Here is a 22,235-nt window from a genome sequence, read left to right on the forward strand (position 1 = left end):
TGATATTTTCCCCTTATTCCCCTTCTTGATTTGCAACTTCCTTACCAAGGTGTTCCAACTTATCAGATCATTTCGGTTATTTCCCACTTCTTTCAAATTGGCAAACTCTGTAATTTCAAAGACAGGAGCTTTGGAATTTTTTTTTTAATTGTGGCTTAATGTGGCTATCATATTTAAAGCTAGACAAGACAGGACATGCAAATAAGTAACTGAAGTGCTCTGCTGGTTCTCATGCTCAGGCCTATATTAGCCCAACCCTTCCTTCCCCTCTTCCCTCCCTCCTATCCCTTGCCAAACAGGATCTGTAGGATCTTACAGAGTCATTTTCTCAGGAGACAGGAATGTCAGAACACAAGCCCTGGTGCCTGCTAGAACATGCACCCTACATTCCCTCAAACTTACAGGAAAAAGTCCCGAACGTGTTGCTCATGCATCCATTTAATTTCCACTCAGTGTGTGGCAACAGTTCACACTGTAAATGGCATGTAGGCACCGGACGTGTTGCAGACGTACACTGACTCACTGCTGAAATTAGGCTGTCTGGTACACCACCCTGCCCAGGTCTCATAAGGTGTCCGTCTGTTCGTGACCCTCAAATATAAAAGGAGTTTTATTCATATTTGCACAAAGCTAAATTAAGTTCTCATTTCCAAATATGCCTTTACATATGACAAACACTAAAGGATTTTTTTTATATTTTTATTTCTTTAAAGTCTTTTAAAAAATCTCTTGTGTACAGCTGCTAAGCATCATATTATACAGCAGACAGGCTAGTCATTGAGACTATAAGGAACCCATATGTTATCAGAACATAAATATAATACAGTACAACAAAATTGTGGCATTCAGGCTGCATCAAAAGAACAACACAAACTCAAAGAAATGTTAAGGATTATTTGGCTGATTTTTTTTTCAATCATCCCACATCACCATCTACAGCAGGGGTGTCAAACATATGGCCCACAGGCCAGAACCAGCCCACCAGAGGCTGGAATCTGGCCCTCTGGATGACTTTACAAAGTCTGAAATTTCAAATAAGTAATTAATACCAGAGTCCAACTGATTTTTATCTCAGAGGTAAATACCACTTAATTGTGGGGAAAATGTTTCTGTTATGATATTTTGGGTTGCTGGAAATACAAATGAAATAATTCCTGACAATGACTGGTACATTTCAGTTGAGGACATATCTGGCTATATACAGACACAAAAACTGATTGAATAAATTTAAAAATATTTCAAATTAAAAGTCCAACATTTCTATCCTGAAATGACTTCAAATCTGAAAATTGAGGCGTTATAAAAGAAACCACATTGCTACATAATAACTGACATTAACTGAAATAGTTGAGTTCAGGACATATCAAACTACACCCACACTCAAAATCAAGCCTTCTGACTGTATCAAGTTTTTTAAACTGTAAAATATCTTATGGTTTTACTGGTCCGGCCCACCTGACATCAAATCTTGCTGTATGTGGCCCCCAAACTAAAATGAGTTTGACACCCCTTGTCTACAGTATCTCAGGTATTCAGGTGCTATCGACAAGCAGAGGATAGAAATGTAACACAACAGGGAATTATTGCTACATTCATCTGCATCAGAGTGTCTCAAATTCAGACACACGGCGGTCCAAAGTGACAGCACTCCTGCATCTGTTAGCTCGCCCTCACAACACTAGTGCTGGCATTTCCATTGCTCGACAAGCAGAGCTGCACGCAGGGCATTATTTAAAGTTACAGTCCGTATCAGAGGTCGTTTCTGCTTTAATTGACAGACCAGTGGCTGGAAGTGGGTGATGAGCTGCTGGTGGACTCTTTGTGCGACTGGCTGTAGGTGGGGGAGTGAGTGACACTTGGACTGCTGGGAGGTGTGGAAGAGCAGGAGGAAGACTTGGATTTGATCTGTAGCCACTTGTCTCCCAAAGCCTTGGCAAAGTGGTCGTCCACAGACACGCTGATTGAGAGCTGCTGGGAGCGAGCTTTCTGGTAGTTCACGCCGAGGCTTCTCTGGAAATGCTCCTCAACGACGTGATCATAGTTGGATTTGGAAATCACTGGAAGGGAAAAGGTGAATACACACCTTGGTGAGTCAGGAAAGTGAGCGGGTATCTGCGTTATGATGTGTGTGTGACGATTAGGGAGTGACCGTCTGGTGGATGAGGTGATTCACATGAGTGCAGGACTGACCTGATGAGGGGCCCCTGTGGACCTCGGATCTGCAGGAGGGGTTTCTGGATGAGGAGACACAAGTGATCACAGAGGGACGCATCTGGGGAAAAAAAGTTGGATCATTAACCCTTTAAAATCTGAATTAACAGAAATGTTCTTGTACTGCATTCAGATGGTGTTCACAAGCTATTTAACCATTTGAAAGTGAGCAGATTGGTTTGATTTATTTCAAAAACATGGGGATAAAAGGCAATGACCAACAAATGGCAAGAAATCAGTAGAAGGTGACCTTAAAAAAAGTTTTAAAAATTCAGGGAGATCTATTGGGAAATTATCAAGACACTAGGAATAAATGTCAAGATAACTGTATTAATATTCATATTCATTTTATTTGAATTTGTGTTACTAAAAAAAATCATACAATTTTTTTTTTAAGTTTTCTGTGCTTTTTTGGGTCAGTTTCTTGTTTGTTTTTTTTTACTTTTATTTTTTCCACTTATTATCCAAAAAAGTTTCTTGTAACTTTTTGTGAATTTCCTGCTAATTTTTGAACCATCTGCTGTTGAGTTGCTCATTGCCTTGTCCCGTGTTTTTGAAAGAAATCAATCCAATTTGCTCAGGTTTCAGAGCGTAATTAAATTGAAAGACACAGAAAAGGGACTTTATTTCTGCATTTAGAGCACCCTGTTTGTACCCCCTCCCCTCCTCCCACTGCATTTTAATATCATCCTAAACCTGGCTGTGCACTTTTATCTCATGATAGTGTGCAGAGTTTAGAAAACGAAATCATCTGAAAACCGATTAAACTGGTTGGGTTTGCCCAGGAGAGCCACATCACTCCCAGTGTGGTGGCATATGCAGGTCAAAGAGAGAGCAGTCTGTTTGGTCTTGTTGAGGGCATTCTTCCCTCCATCGCTCACATTTTCTTCCCGAATCCGGCTGGATTGCATAGCTTGAACAAGCTTAGGCCTGTATACACTCCTGGGAGAAGAATGCATGTGCAGTTGGATTGACTGACTACAGATGGGAGATGTACCACTCCTGCGGGTAGCCTGGAGCTACACTGAGACTACAAAGACACACAGTACTGCCACTTTTCATGAGTTCTGACAACCCAAACATTCGTGACCTTTGAGAAAATCACACAGAAAATGTTAAGGACACAAGGAGCTCATGCTTTTTGTGTGAATTACCTGGATTTGAGTGGTAGCAGAGCTTTTAGTCTGTCCCTCTGTACTTTCAGGGTCTTTTCTTGGTTTCTTGATAAGGGCAAGAGGTTCATCCATGACTGGAGCGTAGTACACATGAGTGGGCAGAGGACTGGTGGGGCTGGGTGTTGGACTCCAGGTCGATGTGGGGCTCTGCGGCCTGTTGAACACTGCTGGTGCTGGCGCTGCTCTCTGGGCAGCTTTGCCACTGCTTCTGCTCAGAGCCCGCTCTCGCCTGAAACATGTATTTGTCAGAAAATTGTCACGTCTTTGACAGTATTTGAGTTCAATAAATCCTCATTTTAATGTTGAATTGCTAATGTAAACATGAACAAGCCAGGTTCACCAACCTTTCCTCCAATGTCAGGCCTCTTTCGTAGCTGTGCTTGCGTTTGACTGGATGCGCCGTCGGGGCGCGAGCCCGGTCATTTGCCATATGTCTGTATCTGTCTTCACTCCTGAGGTGGGGCTGACCTGGAAGATTAAATTAAATTGCAAAATTAGAACACAGAAGCTTTAATAAAAAGCCGTTTTGGCTATGGCTTATTCGTTAGAAAAATAGATCCAGAAAAAACAATGAACCATTTACTGGCACTGATGATTTTACTACAGTAATGAGTAACTGCTTGTTTTGATCCATGTCATCAACCTGCATGACAACTATTCGTGGGAAAATGTTTTTTTTTCTGCCACCGTTAATTGTAAACTCCGTTAAGTCGTAGAACTCGATCTACCTGATCAGCAAGGGTTACAACACGACACAGCTGATTCAGTGCTAACGGTAAATGTTGTTTTTCTGCATAATGTTGGCATTTAGCCCTATCACACAGTCAAAAGGGCACAATCAACTGGTTTTATTAGCATGGAGTGCCGCACATCTAACCGCTTTTAGTCTCTGACGACCCTGATTTGGGCGGCAACCATTGAAAGGGCCCATCAAAGTGAAAGCACAAGTACACACGGTGGATTTTTTGCAATTATAAAGTTGAAACAAATCAGCATCAAGGAGTTGGTGATGTCTCTGGTGTGAAGAATAAGAGAATTGCACTGTGTATTCAGACTGCAAGTTAAACCCACAAAATGATATTTTGTGCTTTTATAACATCAGGTACATCACTTATTACATTTAACCGAGGCGAAGGGAGTTTTAAATCAATAGGACTCACATTAGTGAGCTCTTATGTTCAAAACTGCCATGCAATACAGTCAAAACACACAAGAACTGTTTGAAAACCTAATGGCAGCATAATTAAACTCAGCCTATTGTTTGACTGTATACTCAGTTAACACTTGAAAATCCACATTGATGCAGCAGCGGGAGTCCTTCAAAGTTCCCTCAACTGTATTTAAATAAACCACTCAATACCCTAAAAGAAACCACAATAACACGTATTGAAATCGAACAATGAGGTGATTATGTGCTTTGATTTGTGAGACAATGAAAGTTGTCTACTGTGTCTTCACACCACAAGTGCTCGCTCCAATCCACATTTCCTACTGGCTGAACACTCCAACACCTGTGAGCTACTCCTTCGCACAGTGTGCCATTGTGGAGGAGGGGGGCGGGCAGGTATAACCACACCTATGCTGATTTTCTAATGCCTCGGGCATGGATATTTCTTCCTTGTTAGCGGAGGGAAAATGCTGCCTGACCTTCTGTTTTGCTGTGTTTACTCAGATTGTATGGATATCCATCAGGAACTCCGCATAGTTAGGAGTGACAACACAGTTTACAGAATCTCAGTTTAATCAGAAGGATCCTGAAAGACAGTGAGTATTAAAAGTGAGTTCCTTTATTCTTTATTTGAAATAGATTTCCTGTATTAACCTTGCTTGTCTTTTCTGTATGTCAAAAAGCTATCTTTTTTACATACAAAAACAGCATTATTCACAAAACATTAAAAAAGCTGAATGTTGCTGTTAGTGTATATCTTCCATGAGCATGTCATGATTATATTGATGATGTCATGATGATATATTTTATATACACATAAACAGGCAAACGACAAAAGCAAATGCCACTGTAATAAACACAAATATGACATTAAGTTGTGCCATGACACAAGATCCAAACATGTATAACCCCAGTGTTAGAAATCACAGTAAAGTCAGATCAAGGCAATATCAATCTCATCAAGAAACACAAGAAAATAAAAGAAAAGCAGTAGTCAAACTCACCCTCTAAAATGTAGACTTTAAAGCCACTGCTCATCCGGGTAATGTACTGGAAATTAGCCACAGCCATGTCTCCTTGCCTTTGCCCGAGTGAAGCCAAACACAGAGGGACACCTTGACTGCTGGAGCTTACAGGACACAATGAGCCTCAGTTATAGATTGTATTGGAAAGGTAATGAGATGCTGGGTCTGAGCTCAGCCAGGTAAAGTATCAGGTGAGTGCAGATAGGTGCAGTGGCTTCCCTGTGACTCACTCCCTGCATTCAGATTGGCTGCTGCAGGAGCCAATCAAAGGCCCTCATTCACTCAGCGTTGTTATTGTCCTACAGGAATGAGCTCACAGATAGGCCACTTTCAAAGGTGGAAAGTTATTAAATGTCAAAGGACCACAGAATGATTAGAGAAGCTTTTGCTTTTTTTCCCCAATACTTTCTTCTGTATATCTCTGGTCCTGAATCACTGTTTCCACATTTTATTTAGATTTCACCCCAAGCTATGAAGAAAGTGAAGTGTGCCTTTTGTTTGCCTTCATGGGATCACCACCTGTCCATCTCCCCTCCCTCCCTCATTCCCTCCCTCCTAATCTGCAATCTCACCAAACTGCATTTTTTCGAGCTCTTAGCCCACCGGAGCTCCAGTCATTCCACTGACCTGCCCATACACGCACGCAGCTGTACTGTGAGCCTGCCTCACCAGTAATCCAAAGGCTTTTGTTGATGGCCAGACAAAGACTCCTAAGTCCTGAAAATGCCGCTGCCATGAGAACAATCTCGCCTGAGCATACTGAGGAGTTTGGTCGCACGTAGAAAGGTTTTGGGAGGCCGGATACTGTGTGGCATTAGGCCTGCTGGAAAAAAATCATTAAGAGTGATAATTAATATGTTGATTTATGAAAACATATCAATCATGGAAATGAATGTGATTGATAATGTTTGTAGATTAATGTAATGGGAATCAATAAAAATGATCCCCTGGTATTGGCTGATATATTGTTTCGATCCATTTAATACTGATTACTATCCTAGCAGGGAGATAGCAGCTGTAGACCAAAACGAGAGAGAGCTGCACATATAAAGGGCTTGTTGTGAATACACGCATGAAATGTGTTATGTTGAATTTCAGCTCAACAGTGCCACCCCTAAGTCATACAGGGCAATAACAAGCCACACTGCATATGCATTAAAAAATAAATAAATCAAGAATAGCAAGGTGCTGTTTACTATACACTCTTCTTGAAAAACAAGTTTGCTCACTGACAAATTCCAAATATTGTAAACTTTTTAAAATGTTAGGAATCTGGACACAACACTTATGGAAACCTCACCACTGTGTTTTTCTAGTTTTGTAGCATTCATTTTTAATTGTTCAAACAGTTAAGAATTTTCTTTTCTGGTTGTTTTATTTACAAAGTTGTCATTGCTCTTCCCTCTTAAAAAAAAGGGGAAAGATGTTATCATAGTGCAGCAAAACTAAGTCAGTTTGTAGTCTAAATAGCCCTAAATGTATTTTCTTTAATTGAATATCAGTATCAATAGATACATTTCCCTTAAATTATGATCAGCAATTTGTTATAATCAATCAATCAACCTTTTCCAAGTTAAATCAACTTGACAAGATGAATGTTCATTTCACTTCTATAAAACATCTCCAACGTTTTTTCCCTAAATTTGGCAGTACATCAGACCGGACACACAACTGCACAAGTCAGTTGTGATGATTAACTTTTTTTATTTCTTTTTTAATTTGGACTGAAACTTCCAGACATTAAAATGACTAATTGATATTGCTAAAACTATGATAAATGACAATAACAACGACGAACTGTACTTGCCTCAGTGGACCTTCTAGAAGAAGGCCAAAGTTTCAACATGTATCAAAAGCAGAGAGTTGCTTGAAATTATCATCACTCAACTAATAATTCATCATGAATTCTTAAAATAAATAAATACAACTAGACATTAACATGACATAGTGATATTACGGATAATATATTAAATATTTTGAAATTGTTAATGTAATGATTAACATTAAATACTTTAACAAAATTTGAACAAAAACGTTAAATCTTTACTTTGCCATTTATTTATTTATTATTTACTTTTGCTGCTCTATAAGAGAAGTGATGCCATCACTGCATAATAGTCAGTATTTAAGTGTGTTCAGAACTTAATAAACCCATCACTGTCATGGCAGCAATTTTGGACAATCAATCAATCAGTAAGTCAATACAAAACTGAAAAAATTATAAATAAAAGAAAGAAAGAAAGAAAGTGCAGGAAAGATCCAATATCAATGACAATTTAATACATATTTAGTAATGCAGAAAAGGTAATTAAATATCTCATTTTAAAGTCCAATATCCTACAAATCCTCCCCCCAAAAACTATGCATTTCTATTATTTTCTGAGTATAACAAGCTATTTTACCTTTTCTATCACGCAATATGCAGCTGACTAAGATACGAAATTCACTCACATTCACAGCAACATGTAGCCATGTCCACTGGTTCAGTCCCCACCTCCACAGCAGAGGCCCGGGGCTCCCCGGGGGTCTGTGTTTATCACTTTCTCTGGGTGTCACCAACAGATGGCGCATCCCTCACAGTCTGTATTGACTGCTGAAAATCAAAAGTAACACACTGTGTAAGCGGCCTGAAAGGGAAACAGTAAGTGTGTCACTGCTGCATTATTGAACACAACAGGATGCAATATCACATCAACACTCATAAGCACCCCGTGGAGTCAACAGCATGCCCGTGTCTGACAGTGAGCGACGCCCCTGACACCCTGCTCTCATCAGCACCACCATCATATCCCAACACAGAGCTGCATCAAGTGAGACAAACACAGGCTGACCAGTACAGGAAGTTCAATAATACTCCCTTTCATAGCTTAAAAGACTCAAAAAAGCCAAGATAGTTGAATTAAATATGATATTTTGATTAAAGTAATTTCTATAAAATATAATTTCTTGTTGTTTACAAATCCCTAGGGTGGTTTGCTTATAGTGCTTCTTTTGAATAACTAATATGCCACAAACCCAAATATTAAATATACAATTATCTAAAACATACAAAGGCTGTACATCAATATAACTAAATAAATCTCTATATTTTAACATTAACAATAACAATTAATTAAAACCTATGCTGATATCAAATTTAAAGTAAAAGAATCAAGTGTTTATAATTACTATACAAACATTATGTGAAATACATACTTAATATATGCATATATTATGGTATGTTATATCTATTATATCATTATATAATTATACTTTGTTATACATATCCTTATAGTCACCATTGTTCATTTACATGTACATATCCTGATACATTTCCTTTATATTTATACTGTGTAATACTTCTGTGCAATTTCATATTATGCAATATTTTACCATGTTCAGATTTATGTATTTCTGTATGTTTGCTGGTAAGAATACCCGCCATGTGGGTATAACAATTGTTTTGTGCAACCAATCACACACATACAGTATCTGTAGAACCCATAAATGAAAAGTGTTATATATAAATTTATATAAAGATTTTATATTATTATTTCTTTTAACTGAGTGATTATCTATTGCCTTTGTCTTGCTTCTGACATTTGAGCTTATGCAACGTGTGAATTTACCCCACTGTGGGATTAATAAAGTCTAATCTTGTTTTATCTTCTTTTATTTAATCTTATCTCATCTCACCCTATCTTCTTCTTCTACTACTACTGCTAAGAATAATAACAACACTTGCTGCAACACAAAATGTCCTCTCGGACACATAATGAATTATGAAAAAGGTGCATTGATTTGCAAACGAGAATTTAATTTTCCTATTTCCAATTAAACGTGTAACTATTAATAACGTGTTAGGCTAGATGCCAGTTGGATTCACTACATGCATTTTATTGTCAGAATAATTCCATTAACCTCATTTAAAAAAAAAAAAAAATCATTATCATCAACATGCGTTTATTTTGAAATGAACACCCGGAAGTCGGTGTCCGCACACTCCCCTACCTTGACTCTCGTGCAGCCTTGCAGGCTCCTTTCCCTCAGGATGACTGGGAGTGACGCAGGGCAGACGGAAAAAACTAGGGCTTGAGGGTAAGGACAGGGAGAACGGCGGTGATGCAGGAAGGACTGTAGCTTTCATTTCACAGGTTCAAGCCCGATGCACGACCCGCCCGCCCGCACAGAGGACATGAGAGTCACTTATATGTAGATAATTATTAGGCGGCATCACCTCATCCTTGGGGCGGATCAGTTTGGACACACTCCCAGGTAGGCTTTCCATCTTGTTATGACAGTCACTGTTGATAAGGATACTACCGAGGTTGTTTTGAAAGGTGGGTTAATTCAGAAAATCCATCAGATATAAACGTGAATTATTTAACTCTATGAGTCAGTCCTTTATTTTTTCAGCGATTTTCAGGAGACTGTGTGATGCATATTTGCTTTACCTGAGCTAATTCCTTACAGTCACGATTCTTTGCTGCTGTGATCAGATATTAAAAATCTGCACCAAATTGATACCACCATTTTTCCCCCTTTAGGTATCATTGATCCCCGTCTCTGCACATGGAAAAGTAGCCTAGTCATTCCGTTTTCTTACTGAAGACCAAGTTGTAAGTCGCATCCAGTTGGAGGATATTTTGACACCTCTCCTCGTCATTTTAACAAGTCTCCATCATGAACTACCTGCGTCGTCGACTCTCGGACAGCAATTTCATGTCCAACCTGCCCAATGGCTACATGACTGATCTCCAACGCCCCGAACCGCCGCAGCAAAGCCCCGCAGTGTCGCCCGGGCCGACGGAGAGGCGCCAGTCCGCCAGCCAGCCGCCGCCGCAGCAGCAGCAGCAGCCTGGAGGTGGAGGCTCCAGCTTCTTCTCATCCATATCCAATGCTGTCAAACAGACCACAGCTGCTGCGGCTGCGACTTTATCCGAGGCAGCAGACCGGGCAGGAGTCTCCAGCAGTGCCAAGATCCTTCTGGTTATCGATGACCAGCAGACCGACTGGTAAGAGCAGTGCGCATTGCCAGCGCGGTGCCTCGTCTAGACAAAAATGTGTGCCAGACCGTGGGTTGCGTTGGCCCTAACATCTAGAAGGTCATATGATTCATCCAGTGCTGTGAGATACATCACGTGTAACAGCCGCTGGCTTGTTGCTCAGACCTGAAATACCCTGCAGATGTGTGATAGTGCCATGGTTAAAAAAAACAAAAGAAAAAAGCGCAAATGACTGAAGGCAGAGAAGCCATTTTCATTTGACGATCAGATTTTGCTCATGTCGAAGCAATCTGCCGTTAAAATGTTTAATATTAGCCCTATGGGCTGATGCCACCATGATGATGCAGGTATTTTCAAGTCAAGTGGATGTAAGAGCACATTATGCACAAGCAAAAAAAATGCATGCATATGGGTTAGTCAAGCCTCCTCACCAGTATACATTATGCATGCTTATTGGAGCTTTGCGCACAAGGCAGAGGCGATAAAACACTGAGCACACTGAGCACCCTAAATGACACCCTGGGTGATAATGAACTATGCAGATCTGTGCATCATCACATCAAAACCCTGCCATCCCACAGTACAGAGGCCCTGTGGTTCTCCCACTCTGTCACATCAGGGAGGAGATGTGGATATTTATGCCTCATAGGGTGCATGTAAAATGCATTGACTGGTATTTATGTCTTCTGGTGCACCAGATAGGTTAAGGAAGTGTTACATTAAGCTACCTAATTTAGCTTTATCTTTTTATGCATGTTGCATGGTGCCTTCAACAGGGCTGAAACTGCCTAATTCAAATGATTTTAGCACGCAGAATGAGGACACTAACAGATTACGGTATCTGTGAGAAAATGAGTGTCAGTCTCTTGATGTCATTATATCACATGTAGCCTATCTGACATCACATTTCAATCTTTTCAGGAATACTCTCAGAGCTCTGAAATGTTCTGCAACTGCTGGAGAAAATGTCAGCTGTCAATTACAGGAGACTTTAGCAAAATGAAATTCATGTTTTTTTTGTCTTGAAACAAATTGGACTCAAATCCTCATTTCGCATGCAGGGTAAAGGTCTTCAGAGGAAGAAAAGTCCATGGTGAATTTGACATCAAGGTGGAACAGGTAGGTTTTTACACATGGCACTATTTGCTTTGTTAGTGGTCATCTTTACTCCCTACTAGAAAGACAGGAAACTTGGAAAATAAAGCACAGAGTGACTGGAGTAGTTGAAATAAACCAGCCTGCCTTCACTGAGCCTTGTGGCTAGACTGTGAACCTCAGTTGGCAGGATGTTACATCATTCTTTCATAAGAAATTAATAATTTCTGTTTTGTTGATAAATACATTTGTATGTGGTCTATTTCTGTCAAAAACTAACTGAAAAATCAGTTTATTTTTCTCTGTAGATGAACGCATTGCATCATTATAGGACGATTGCTTTTGTTGTTATCCATGAAAGACGTACCCATGCACATATTATTTATCCTTCGTTTTCACTTTGATCCTGTTTTGGTTACATATCTTTGTTTTCTGAGGCAGTGTCACCTCTTAGTCCCCTGGTGAATCATTTTGTTAATATGTCAACTTGTATTTTAGGTGCACTGATCAAAAACAGGCTCGATACTAACACAAAATGATTCATGGTTTCTTCAGTAAATAGCAAATGAATCATCCAGTACAATGGGAGCTATTACTGCATTCATAGAGATCCCTCAGAATGATAAATGTACCAAAGTCCAGTTCACCACTGAGTGAGCATTGATATAGGAGGGGCTGCTGCATTCATTCTTACACTCGCTCTCTTGACATCTGATCAAGAGAAACATAATAAATCAGATGTTTGTGTCGCCTTACAACTGACCGATAATGGTTTTGATAGCTGTATGAATAGTAATGTGTAGCCGTATAAGAATATTCATAAAAATAGCAACTTACACAGTATGTGTAAGTGGCCCAACAGCGCTTTGAGGACACCCTGAAAGTTTTTAAAGATTTTCCGCTGCCTGAAGCATTTTCCTTTCCTTCTATTTTTGTCCCTCTACATAATGTTGCGCTGTCGTTTCCATTATTTCCCTAGAGGCCTCCAAACAGGAAGAACACACTTTGGATGAAGTCTTCCATCGTATAATTATACTGTGTTAAACCTGGCTCGTGTAGAATACGTTGTCATTCCCCATCGTCTTTGCTGTGATCATGATGCCAGCGTTTTGTATGGTGTTCAGTTGACCTTGACATTATCCTTTTAGGCAGAATTCTCTGAAATCAGCCTGGTGGTCAATTCCATGGGCACCTACAATGTGGACATTGATGCAATCAGGAATGGGCATAAGGTTACTAAGTAAGTACTCTGCAAAATATTTCAAGTTCAGATAATCCACAGTGCTGCTGCTGTTTGAGGTTATGTTATAATCTGCTGAAATTCCACTATAACCTGAATGAAAGTGCCTCATAACCTGCTCAGTTTGTTTTGCAATGCCGTTTAATATTTTGCTAATGTCCTCTGTCCCAGATCCTTTAAGCCAGACTTTGTGCTGATTAGACAGCATGCCTTCAGCATGGACAAGAATGGAGACCACAGGAACATAGTGATTGGATTGCAGTATGCTGGACTGCCAAGTGTTAACTCTTTGCACTCTGTCTACAATTTCTGTGACAAGCCATGGGTGGTAAGAATTATTTAAATGAGTAATTTTAAACCATATTGCACATTAAATTCAGCCAATTAGACATACAAAACTCGTTTTTTTATTATAAATGCTCCTTCTTAAACATTTGTATCAATTGTAGTTCGCTCAGATGTCTAGACTCTTCAAGCAACTGGGCCCAGAGGAGTTCCCACTGATAGAGCAGGTTTACTATCCAAACCACAAGGAAATGGTGAGTCCTTTGCCATCTGCTCTCCTTCTCTCTCTCTCCTCCCCCCTTTCACTTGTGCTGATGGGTATCTCTTGATGCTGAACCCTTAAAGGGACACACACAAACAGGTCATCCCTCTGCACATTCACTTCCATGTCAGTATTCCATCTCACGGAGCAGCCGAGACCAATCTAATTTTCTGGGGAGTGTCTTGTTATTTTCGTTCCGGGTAGAGGCAGAGTTTTTGATTATTCATCTGCCAAGTCAGTGACAGTACAGTTACACTGAGTCTGTTGCTGCAGAGCAGTCATCTCCACCCCTGCAGTCACAGGCTGACAGCACGGGGCTGGCTTTCAAGCCATCAATATGAATCAGAATCTCCTGCAGAAATAGAGAAAAGGTGCTGTGTGGCACTGCCGAAAGATTGAAGTATATTAAAAATGTTATTTTAATCATTACATTACCATGATGAAGTTCATGTGTGGGGAATCTGAATATATGAAAACGCTGTTGTTACAGATAACTTCCCCTCGGTTCCCTGTAGTGGTAAAGATGGGCCATGCTCACTCAGGAATGGGAAAGGTAATACTGGAGTGCTCAAATATTTACTCAGTTCAATGTGAACACAATATTTTTGGGGCCAGTATATGCCACTATGTTCACATTTTGACCTTTGCTACTTCAGGTGAAAGTGGACAATCAATATGATTTTCAAGATATTGCCAGTGTTGTAGCACTGACCAAGACTTACGCCACATCTGAGCCCTTCATTGATGCAAAGTATGATGTTCGCATCCAGAAGATTGGCAACAATTACAAAGCTTACATGTGAGTTTCAGACTACAAAAGAGCCAACACACCAATATATTATTACTAGAAATGGAAACGGTTAAACAATGACAATAATTTTTAAATTCTAATGAACAGGAGAACATCAATTTCCGGCAACTGGAAAACCAACACTGGCTCATCAATGCTTGAGCAGGTGGCCATGTCAGACAAGTAAGAGCACACAAATACAGATGAGATGACATGTAAATCCCATAATGTGCCACTCTACTATTATAGCACTGTTTAACACCTCATTACAGGTACAGAATGTGGGTGGACTCTTGCTCTGACATTTTTGGAGGGTTGGATATCTGCGCTGTGGAGGCTCTACACGGTAAAGACGGCAAGGACTACATTATAGAGGTACTGCAATGCAGTGTAAGGATATCAAGAAAATATTTGTCTGTGATCAGAAGGAAATCCATTCAAACCATACAATGTGGATTTTTAGGTTGATGACTGCTCAATGCCACTGATTGGGGACCAGCAGGACGATGATCGTGTTCAGATTGCAGAGCTGGTGATTTCAAGGATGAACCAGGTTGTTCCACGCACGTCAAGCTCTTCCGCAGGGCAGCCAGCACAGGTGCTCAAACCAGATTTAAAAAAAAAAATACAGTAAAGTGTAGAATTTGTGTTGTGTGGTTTACTTTTTGGATATAGTAAGAACTCTAGCATTACTGCTTTGACCAAACTCAAGGCAGCTGCTGGAATCATTGGGAAATATAGCATGGTAAAGACTCTGGACATGTAACAAAAATTAAAGAACTACATGTTTTAAAATATTAGTTCAAAAGCCATTAACAGGTAACAAATTACAGTATTGTGTAGCACTCTGACTCTGTGAGATTGTAGCCATGATAGCCATCAATATTTAGGATCACTCTGAAATATAGATGTTTATGTCTGACCAGACCAGTACTTAGCATTCAGTTTTACAGTATTGTATAATGCAGTGAGTGAGCTGATACATTCTGGAGTATCAGACAAACTGCTTTGAGTAGATTTAAGGCTTAGTGGGTGCATATTATTTAGTGTTGTCAGTGTAGAAGTGTAGATTTGTCATATTTTCGAGTATCATACCCAAGACACACACACATACACACACACACGCACAAAGAATTGTTATGGCCCAAAACTGATCCCTAGAGGACTCTGGACTTATTAGAGGAGAGATCAGAGATGGTTTTGATGCAGACAACATCAGATATTCTCTGTGTCAGTGGACCACAGGGAATCAAACACCTAGCACTGGCATCATTTCGCACTTTTTACCAAGTCAAGAACTATTCTTTCTACAGCAAAAAATGTCCCTGCACAGAATATACTTTTCTTTGTTGCTAGGCCCTCTAAATATCTAATATCCAGCAATATTTTTCTAAGCAAATTAAGACAATTGTTAGACCAAAAAGACTTGAACATTTTTCCTCTAAATATTATTTATTTTTTTTCCTTTCTCCTTTGACAAACATTCGCCCTTTTACCTACGGTGTGTTTTATAGAAAGCAGTATCTCCTCAGCCTGTCTCACAGCCCAAAGTACCACAGGCTCAACAGCGCCCCTCACCTCAGGGTAAGAACTTGACCTTTTCACAATAACAAAAAAATTAACTGATAACATCTGTTGTAGTTTACAAATCATTTCTCTTTATTTCTAAATCTAGGTAAGCATATTAGGAATGTATTTGAATTTGAATTGCTGCCTTTGTTTGTCTCTTGTAGGTGGTCCTCAGCAAAGTCCTCCATCTCAGCAGCGCCCACAGCCTCAAGGCCAGCCTCCTGCACAGGCCCAGCAATCTGCAGCAACCCCTGCTACCGGTGACCCCAGTGCCCAGGCTAAGGCAAGCCAAGGACCTGCAGCCCAGTCACGGCCACCAGGTCAGGGAGCTCCTCAAGGCCAGAGACCTTCTTCTGGTCAGGGCTCTCCTCAGCGAAGCCAGGGAGGTTCACCTCAAGCTCAGAGGCAACAGTCTGTCACCCAGCAGAAAACTGCAGGAGGCCCTGGCCAGAAACCTCCGGCAGGCCAAACGCAGCAGAGGCCCGCTCAGCCCCCTAGGCAGCAGTCACAGGGAGGCACACAGCAACAGAGGGCTCCTGGCCAGCAAGGGCGTCCCGGAGGAGCCACCACCCAGCAGCCCCGACCTGCTGCCCAAGGCCAAGGAGGCCCAGGAGGACGACCCCCCCTGCAGCAAAAGCCTCAGCCCCCACAAAAGCCCAGTCAGGACAACCCGGCTATGGGCGGCTCTCCACAACTAAAGTAAGTAACTGTGTATGACAAATGATTTAGGATCAGTTTCCTCTCATTTTTCATAAAGTGAACCTTACAGCCGATCTTTTCTTACTTTTTGCCTGCATTGAGATATGCATGCCCCGTGGGAAATCTGTTCATACTCTTTATTGACAAACGATCCACTTGAATGTGCATGATTTGTTTATTCTTCCTTTTTCAATCCTTCAGCAACAGTTTCACAAAACATAACATTTCAGATTGTCTGGAGACATTGTGATACATTAAAACAACAACAAGCTAAAGCTGGCTTGCAGTTGTTCATAATCATTTTGATTCTACCACATCTGCCACAATCCATATTCCAGGACACAAGTGACTAAATTACATAAATCATACTTTTAAATCAGTTTTCTCTTTGTAGCAGGCATGGATATAAAAACTAAATAGCTATTAATATTCAAATTTTAGAAGTGGGCTATTGTTTAATTTCTGAGAAAAATGTCAAATTTGCGATCTTGATATAAATGATTTTTGATGAAACAATTAAAATAAGCGCTTTTATTGCCATATCATTTAAAGTAATTTCAATTGACACAATTTTTATTTTTTAACTAATAAGTGGGTCAACATATTTGATAACTATAGGAAATATATTTGAACCATAAAATGAAACATAAAAAAAATATTTCGTTTATGTTTTCATATAATCAAACTAATACCCTGACAAAAAAACGCCAAACTGTACAGATCTGTGTTATAAATAAAGATCGGTATAAACGTTTTTACCTGCGTGTTTGATACGTTCTCTAGATGATGGTTTTCATAGACAAATGAATCACATGAATCCTGATTTTGGATAATAATAATAATAATCAGATTGCATTATGCTCTCTTGTCTTTAAATAGAGACCTAAGAAAGATGTCAGCAATTCCTGATTAAAAAAAACATGCATCTCTTTGAATCCAGAAAAGTCATTCACTGTTCATATCATATCAGAGCTAATTTGAAATGATATGGTGATACTGAATGACCATAGAGGAATGCGCTTTTATCATCTTTTACTGAGCCTTTTCTCTCCTGTCTCTCTCTCTCGGTCTTGCCGTGCTCCAGTCTTTTCATTCCATGGGTTTGCTGCATGACTTTAATAGCCTCTTCCTCTCCTCTATTGCCATTTTCTTCTCTTTATAGCAAGTCCCAGTCTCTTACAAATACCTTCAACATTCCAGAAACCCCAGCGCCACGAGCCAGCCTTAGCCAGGATGAGGTGAAGGCTGAAACCATACGCAATCTACGCAAATCTTTTGCCAGTCTCTTCTCAGACTGAGATGGCATAAGCCCCCCCTTTCCCCTCCCCCCCCTCCTCCTACTGACAGAAAGATGGACAGGCACACTGAAGGACAAATCCCCCCAACCAACAAGGACCAACAGGATGCCGTCTCCAGTTTATGTACAATGACCCTGATATGAAAATGTACACACTTGACACCCACTGCCTAAATATTTAAAACCTTTTAAAATGAACAAAAAGTAGAATTCACAGTAAATTTAGGCACTGATAACTGAAACATTCCTTGCCTCGCCTCAAGCTTAAGTAAGTCATCTACTCACGGTGTCACACAAATAAAACTCACGAAAGAGCCTGTATATGCATGAGCACACGTACACAACAAAATACTGCTCCCACTTGTTTGTTGGTGCCCTAAAGTAATTGTGATCTTTATGTTCAAATTTTGATTGGTTCGCCGAACAAACAAATTAATTTAGGGACTGTACAAAAATTATTGAAGATGGGGAGGAGTGTGTAATCTAATATATTTTGTTTTATAAAAAAAAGTAAGGTCCTCCCCACTGTTTTTCAGTATCTCTAAATAATATATTTATGTCAAACATATGAAGATGAAGCCACTCTATTTTTGGATAAAGAGCTTGCTAGATAAACTTATTATATCCTCTGCATATGGGAAAATGTGCCTCCACGGCACAAACAACAGCAATCTTTATGATTTACATTATTTCATTTATTTATGTGATTAGTCACACAAACATAAACTATAACATAAAAAAGAGAAATGGAGGTACGATAAAAATAAATAAAAACACCCTCCCCTGTTCTCCCATAAAAGTTAGACTACCTTCCATTTAACAAAAATAAAAATGACAATATTCTCTCTCTCTTTTTTAGTCCCTAATCATTTTTGTACAGTCCCTAACTCAGCACAGCTACACACACATTGAACGTCCAGTGTTAGCTAATGCTAGATCTGTTTGAGCTGTTGACCGCTCATGGTGATGTCTTAGCTGCATGTCAACAGGAGGCAATGGTCGCATTTTCCAACCCCTGACATTGGCGCTTGTAACTGTGTCGTCACATGTAGTTGAATTAGTTAGTAAAGTAACCCAGTAGGTGTTGTGAGTATGTTGTTGCCGCCACTTTTCTTCCCGTTTGTTGTTGCACAAGAGCAAAAAGCTTGAAAGCTCTCCACCTTGAAAGCATGCCTTACACAGACAAGAACGTCAGATCAAATGGAGTTTTCTCAGGGATGTCCAATTGATTGTGACACTTGTATGTGGCTGAGGGTCTTCCATTACAGTTTTATTGTGGCTGTTTACTTATTATGAAGGGAAAAGCATGCATTTTAATGAGGTAGAATGTTTCTATTATTTCAGATGCTTTTGCACACACAGTATATTGCAAAACTTATACTTGAATACAGCGACACTGACTGATGTATGAAGTGTATATTTTCAGGTTTATTCATCTGCCACTTGACAAAGTAACAACTCCACCCTGGAGTGCTGCTGTGTCTGTGACAGGTGTGAGACAGTAGGATAAGGTTTAGGGTTTACAACCGTTCAGGTACAGTTAGATAAAACTAGATTATTTACAGAGACTTTTATTTCATAATCCCTTAATTTCAAAGCAGTTTATTGAAATGTAAACAAACTCTGAATCTAGTGGATGTACAGTCAGTTAGTGGATTATGTCAGGTTGATTTTAGGGTGTAGCAGTTAGTCAATACATTGTGATTTTGCACTGAAGTCACTCCAAACCTGAGTCTGTATCATACATTGCAGCAGACTTTCTGCTTCCTTATATGCCTCCCGGTTTTCCTTGTGTGTAAAAAGAGACTATACATAAAGGTAAAGGAATGTAGACTGTGGGATGCACCCCTACAGGAGGTTTCTTACTTCCTGCAACCCCTTCCTCACACTAACAACCCTTTCTTTGATCACAACGGAAAAACTTTTCAGTTTCCAGGCACTAAAATGTCTTCCAGAAGGAGCGCTTTCCATTCGAATGTCGATGTAGTATGGCAATATCATGCTTTTAGAGAAGGCCCAATAGCCAAAAGTATAAAGCAGTCCTGGTTCCCCTGCAGATTCTCCATGCTGCCTGTGTTTTGTGTAGCCACAGTGATCCCTTGTGCTCAATGGTGCATAAACGTGTGAATGTCGTTCCGTAACTGGTCAAACCAAATAGATGTGTTGTACAGAGCTCTGAGTGATGCAGATTGTCACATTTATCCCCTGCTGCTATTTGTGCTTGTTGATATAATGTGTGTCTCTGAACTTTTTTATTTTTTAAATTTGTGCAGTTTTTTCATTTGATTATTTTGTACATGCTTCATTTTTTTCAATGAGGCAGGACTATCTGGGGCTTGTAAGTGTATGCATGAGTGATTCAGGGCGTCATTTTTAAATTTTACAATGACTCAGTGTCAGTGCATTACTGTCAGATTTATCGTGGCACAGCCTAACGCCAAGAGAATCAGTAAGAGCAGCTTTGTGTGATTGTTACACTGAGTGTGTAATTTATGAAAATGAGCCATCACAATTAGCACGGATGGTTAACTTTGAAAAATGTCATTCTGTCGCTCAGAGGCCTGCTGGCCACATTAAGACATACCATTTGCCACAGCACCTCCTGAGACTGACAGGATGAGCTGTGACAGCGATGCAAAGAAGCAGTTTTATGTGTTTATGTTTTTGATATTCACACATTTCTTTTTGAAAGGTTTACATTATTTATGGTGGTTATATCTGACTGTGAATGTACTTTTTTCTTTGTTACAGCTAGTTTTATTGTTTTCTAAATGCATTGTATAATCATCGTGAAAAGATTGAATCCTTACAAATTTGAGTGAAACTGATTGTCAGTTGATGCCTGCCAGACTTAAAAATCATAAATGTAAGTGCAAGAATCAAAAAGCTGAGGTTTTTGTTAATCAAAAATATGATACTGCATAATGTAAATCATGGTGGATTATTGAATTAAATGTAAAAAAAAATATTTGATGTTATATGCAATGTAGCTATATTATGTGAAAATGAGTATGTTATTAAAACATGCACATGTCTAATAAAGTCTATGGCCAACAATGACTATTACATTTGTTATTGGCTGGAGATAGGCCTCGATACTAAGTGTTTTGGGTCCAAGTTTTACTTAAAGGGGAAGGTCGCCTATTTTCATTATTTTACATTTTATTATTATGGCCGAAGACAGTCCAAACGTATTAGTAAAAATGAACAAAGCCTCTCCCAAAGCCAAAAACTAGAGTGACTCTAATTTGTGATGTCATCAAGTATAAAGTCTGGAGCTATGTGAAAGATGTCCTATAACACTGAAAGCTCCCAGTGAGAATGAGTTCATGTGTAGCCTACACTATCTGTTTCAGAACTGAGAACACTACAATAGAATAAAACTCATGATCATTAACAAAAGGAAATTCTATGGGTCCATAAAATCAGGTTTTAATTTATTGTCTGTGGAGCAGCTCCAGACTTTAGACCCTTTGAGACCTCAAGTATACTCCTCTGGTTTCTGGCTTTGACTGAGAGAAGCCCAGGTCCATAAATATTGTCTGAACTTCCTTAACCCATGGAAATAATATATCTGAATTCTTAATTTAGGTGGTGTTCCCCTTTAATCATGTCTGCCCATTCTGGAAGTGAAAATTCCTCCTTTGTTCTTCCTGAAGTGTCGTTCAACTATTCCAAGTTAATAGAGAGAGGATCTGTATGTTTTGTATGTTGTCTTGACCCGACATGACATCCAGATCAAGAAACTGGAAATGTAATTTTAGGCCATGTTAAACAGGTAGGAGTTGTGCAAGATGTGCTCGTGTCTCTAAGTAACACTGACTGTTTTGTTACTGGGTCAAGTTGCTATTTGTACTGTGTATGGCAGTAAGCAACAATTATACAAAGTCCCTAAGTCTTCTAAACTTTTGAATGCAATAAAATATGTTATGGATTGTATGAAATGCATGTTGCAAAGTGTAAACTGAGCACAGTTTGCTTATCTTACTGTTGTGCTGACATGCAGTGTTGTAATAGCAGTCATACTAATGTGACCACAAGGTGGTGTGGGCCTGCAGTCTGACTACCACAGCCTGCAATCCTGCACTAGATGAATCATGTTATGTAATTCATTTTACACTGGTGTAATGAGCATACCCTTTCGAGTCTCTATCTGTTTGATCAGAACAGTTCATTAAATTACATTACATTAATGTGGTAAATACTTTTTAGTTACGGCATCTTTCAGCACAATTTGCAAGGAGCTTGATCTAGATAGCAAAAGCTGGAAGCACATTCCTCTTAAACACCCAAGAACAAGCATTTCCAGCGCTACAGTTCACTGTTTGGATCTCTATTTTTTAGAAATGAGATGTCAGTAAGTCACTGAACCATTATTAAGCTAGTAAAGTTGCAGAGACATGATTTTTTTTTGTCTTTTAATAAAGAGCAAAG

General features: G+C 39.6%; 2 protein-coding genes across 4 annotated transcripts; one reads left to right on the forward strand and one right to left on the reverse strand.

Annotated features, from left to right (window-relative positions):
* Window positions 1–715: 715 nt before the first annotated feature.
* On the reverse strand, window positions 716–9,706 carry vgll4l (vestigial like 4 like). Of its 2 annotated transcripts, none has more exons than XM_088076994.1 (8): window positions 9,570–9,706; window positions 8,031–8,172; window positions 6,207–6,399; window positions 5,559–5,683; window positions 3,731–3,854; window positions 3,366–3,615; window positions 2,191–2,272; window positions 716–2,057 (listed from the first exon to the last, which is right to left on the reverse strand). In XM_088076994.1, exons 3-8 carry the CDS (start codon window positions 6,212–6,214, stop codon window positions 1,768–1,770), a joined length of 879 nt encoding a protein of 292 aa, XP_087933120.1. In that variant the 5' UTR covers window positions 6,215–6,399; window positions 8,031–8,172; window positions 9,570–9,706; the 3' UTR covers window positions 716–1,767. The 2 variants fall into 2 exon arrangements, with proteins under 2 accessions (XP_087933120.1, XP_042343896.2); XM_042487962.2 differs by having other exon boundaries at window positions 6,207–6,402.
* syn1 (synapsin I) lies at window positions 9,695–20,858 on the forward strand. Of its 2 annotated transcripts, none has more exons than XM_042487959.2 (14): window positions 9,695–9,833; window positions 10,106–10,573; window positions 11,626–11,683; window positions 12,808–12,899; window positions 13,071–13,227; window positions 13,349–13,438; window positions 13,937–13,999; window positions 14,103–14,245; window positions 14,345–14,419; window positions 14,509–14,611; window positions 14,700–14,834; window positions 15,751–15,820; window positions 15,970–16,504; window positions 17,667–20,858. In XM_042487959.2, exons 2-14 carry the CDS (start codon window positions 10,242–10,244, stop codon window positions 17,800–17,802), a joined length of 1,989 nt encoding a protein of 662 aa, XP_042343893.1. In that variant the 5' UTR covers window positions 9,695–9,833; window positions 10,106–10,241; the 3' UTR covers window positions 17,803–20,858. The 2 variants fall into 2 exon arrangements, with proteins under 2 accessions (XP_042343893.1, XP_042343894.1); XM_042487960.2 differs by having other exon boundaries at window positions 17,705–20,858.
* The last annotated feature ends 1,377 nt before the right edge of the window (window positions 20,859–22,235 follow it).

The sequence above is a fragment of the Plectropomus leopardus genome, chromosome 4 (assembly GCF_026936395.1).
Source record: "Plectropomus leopardus strain MGB_pleo_1.0 chromosome 4, ASM2693639v1, whole genome shotgun sequence".
Lineage (NCBI taxonomy): Eukaryota > Metazoa > Chordata > Actinopteri > Perciformes > Serranidae > Plectropomus > Plectropomus leopardus.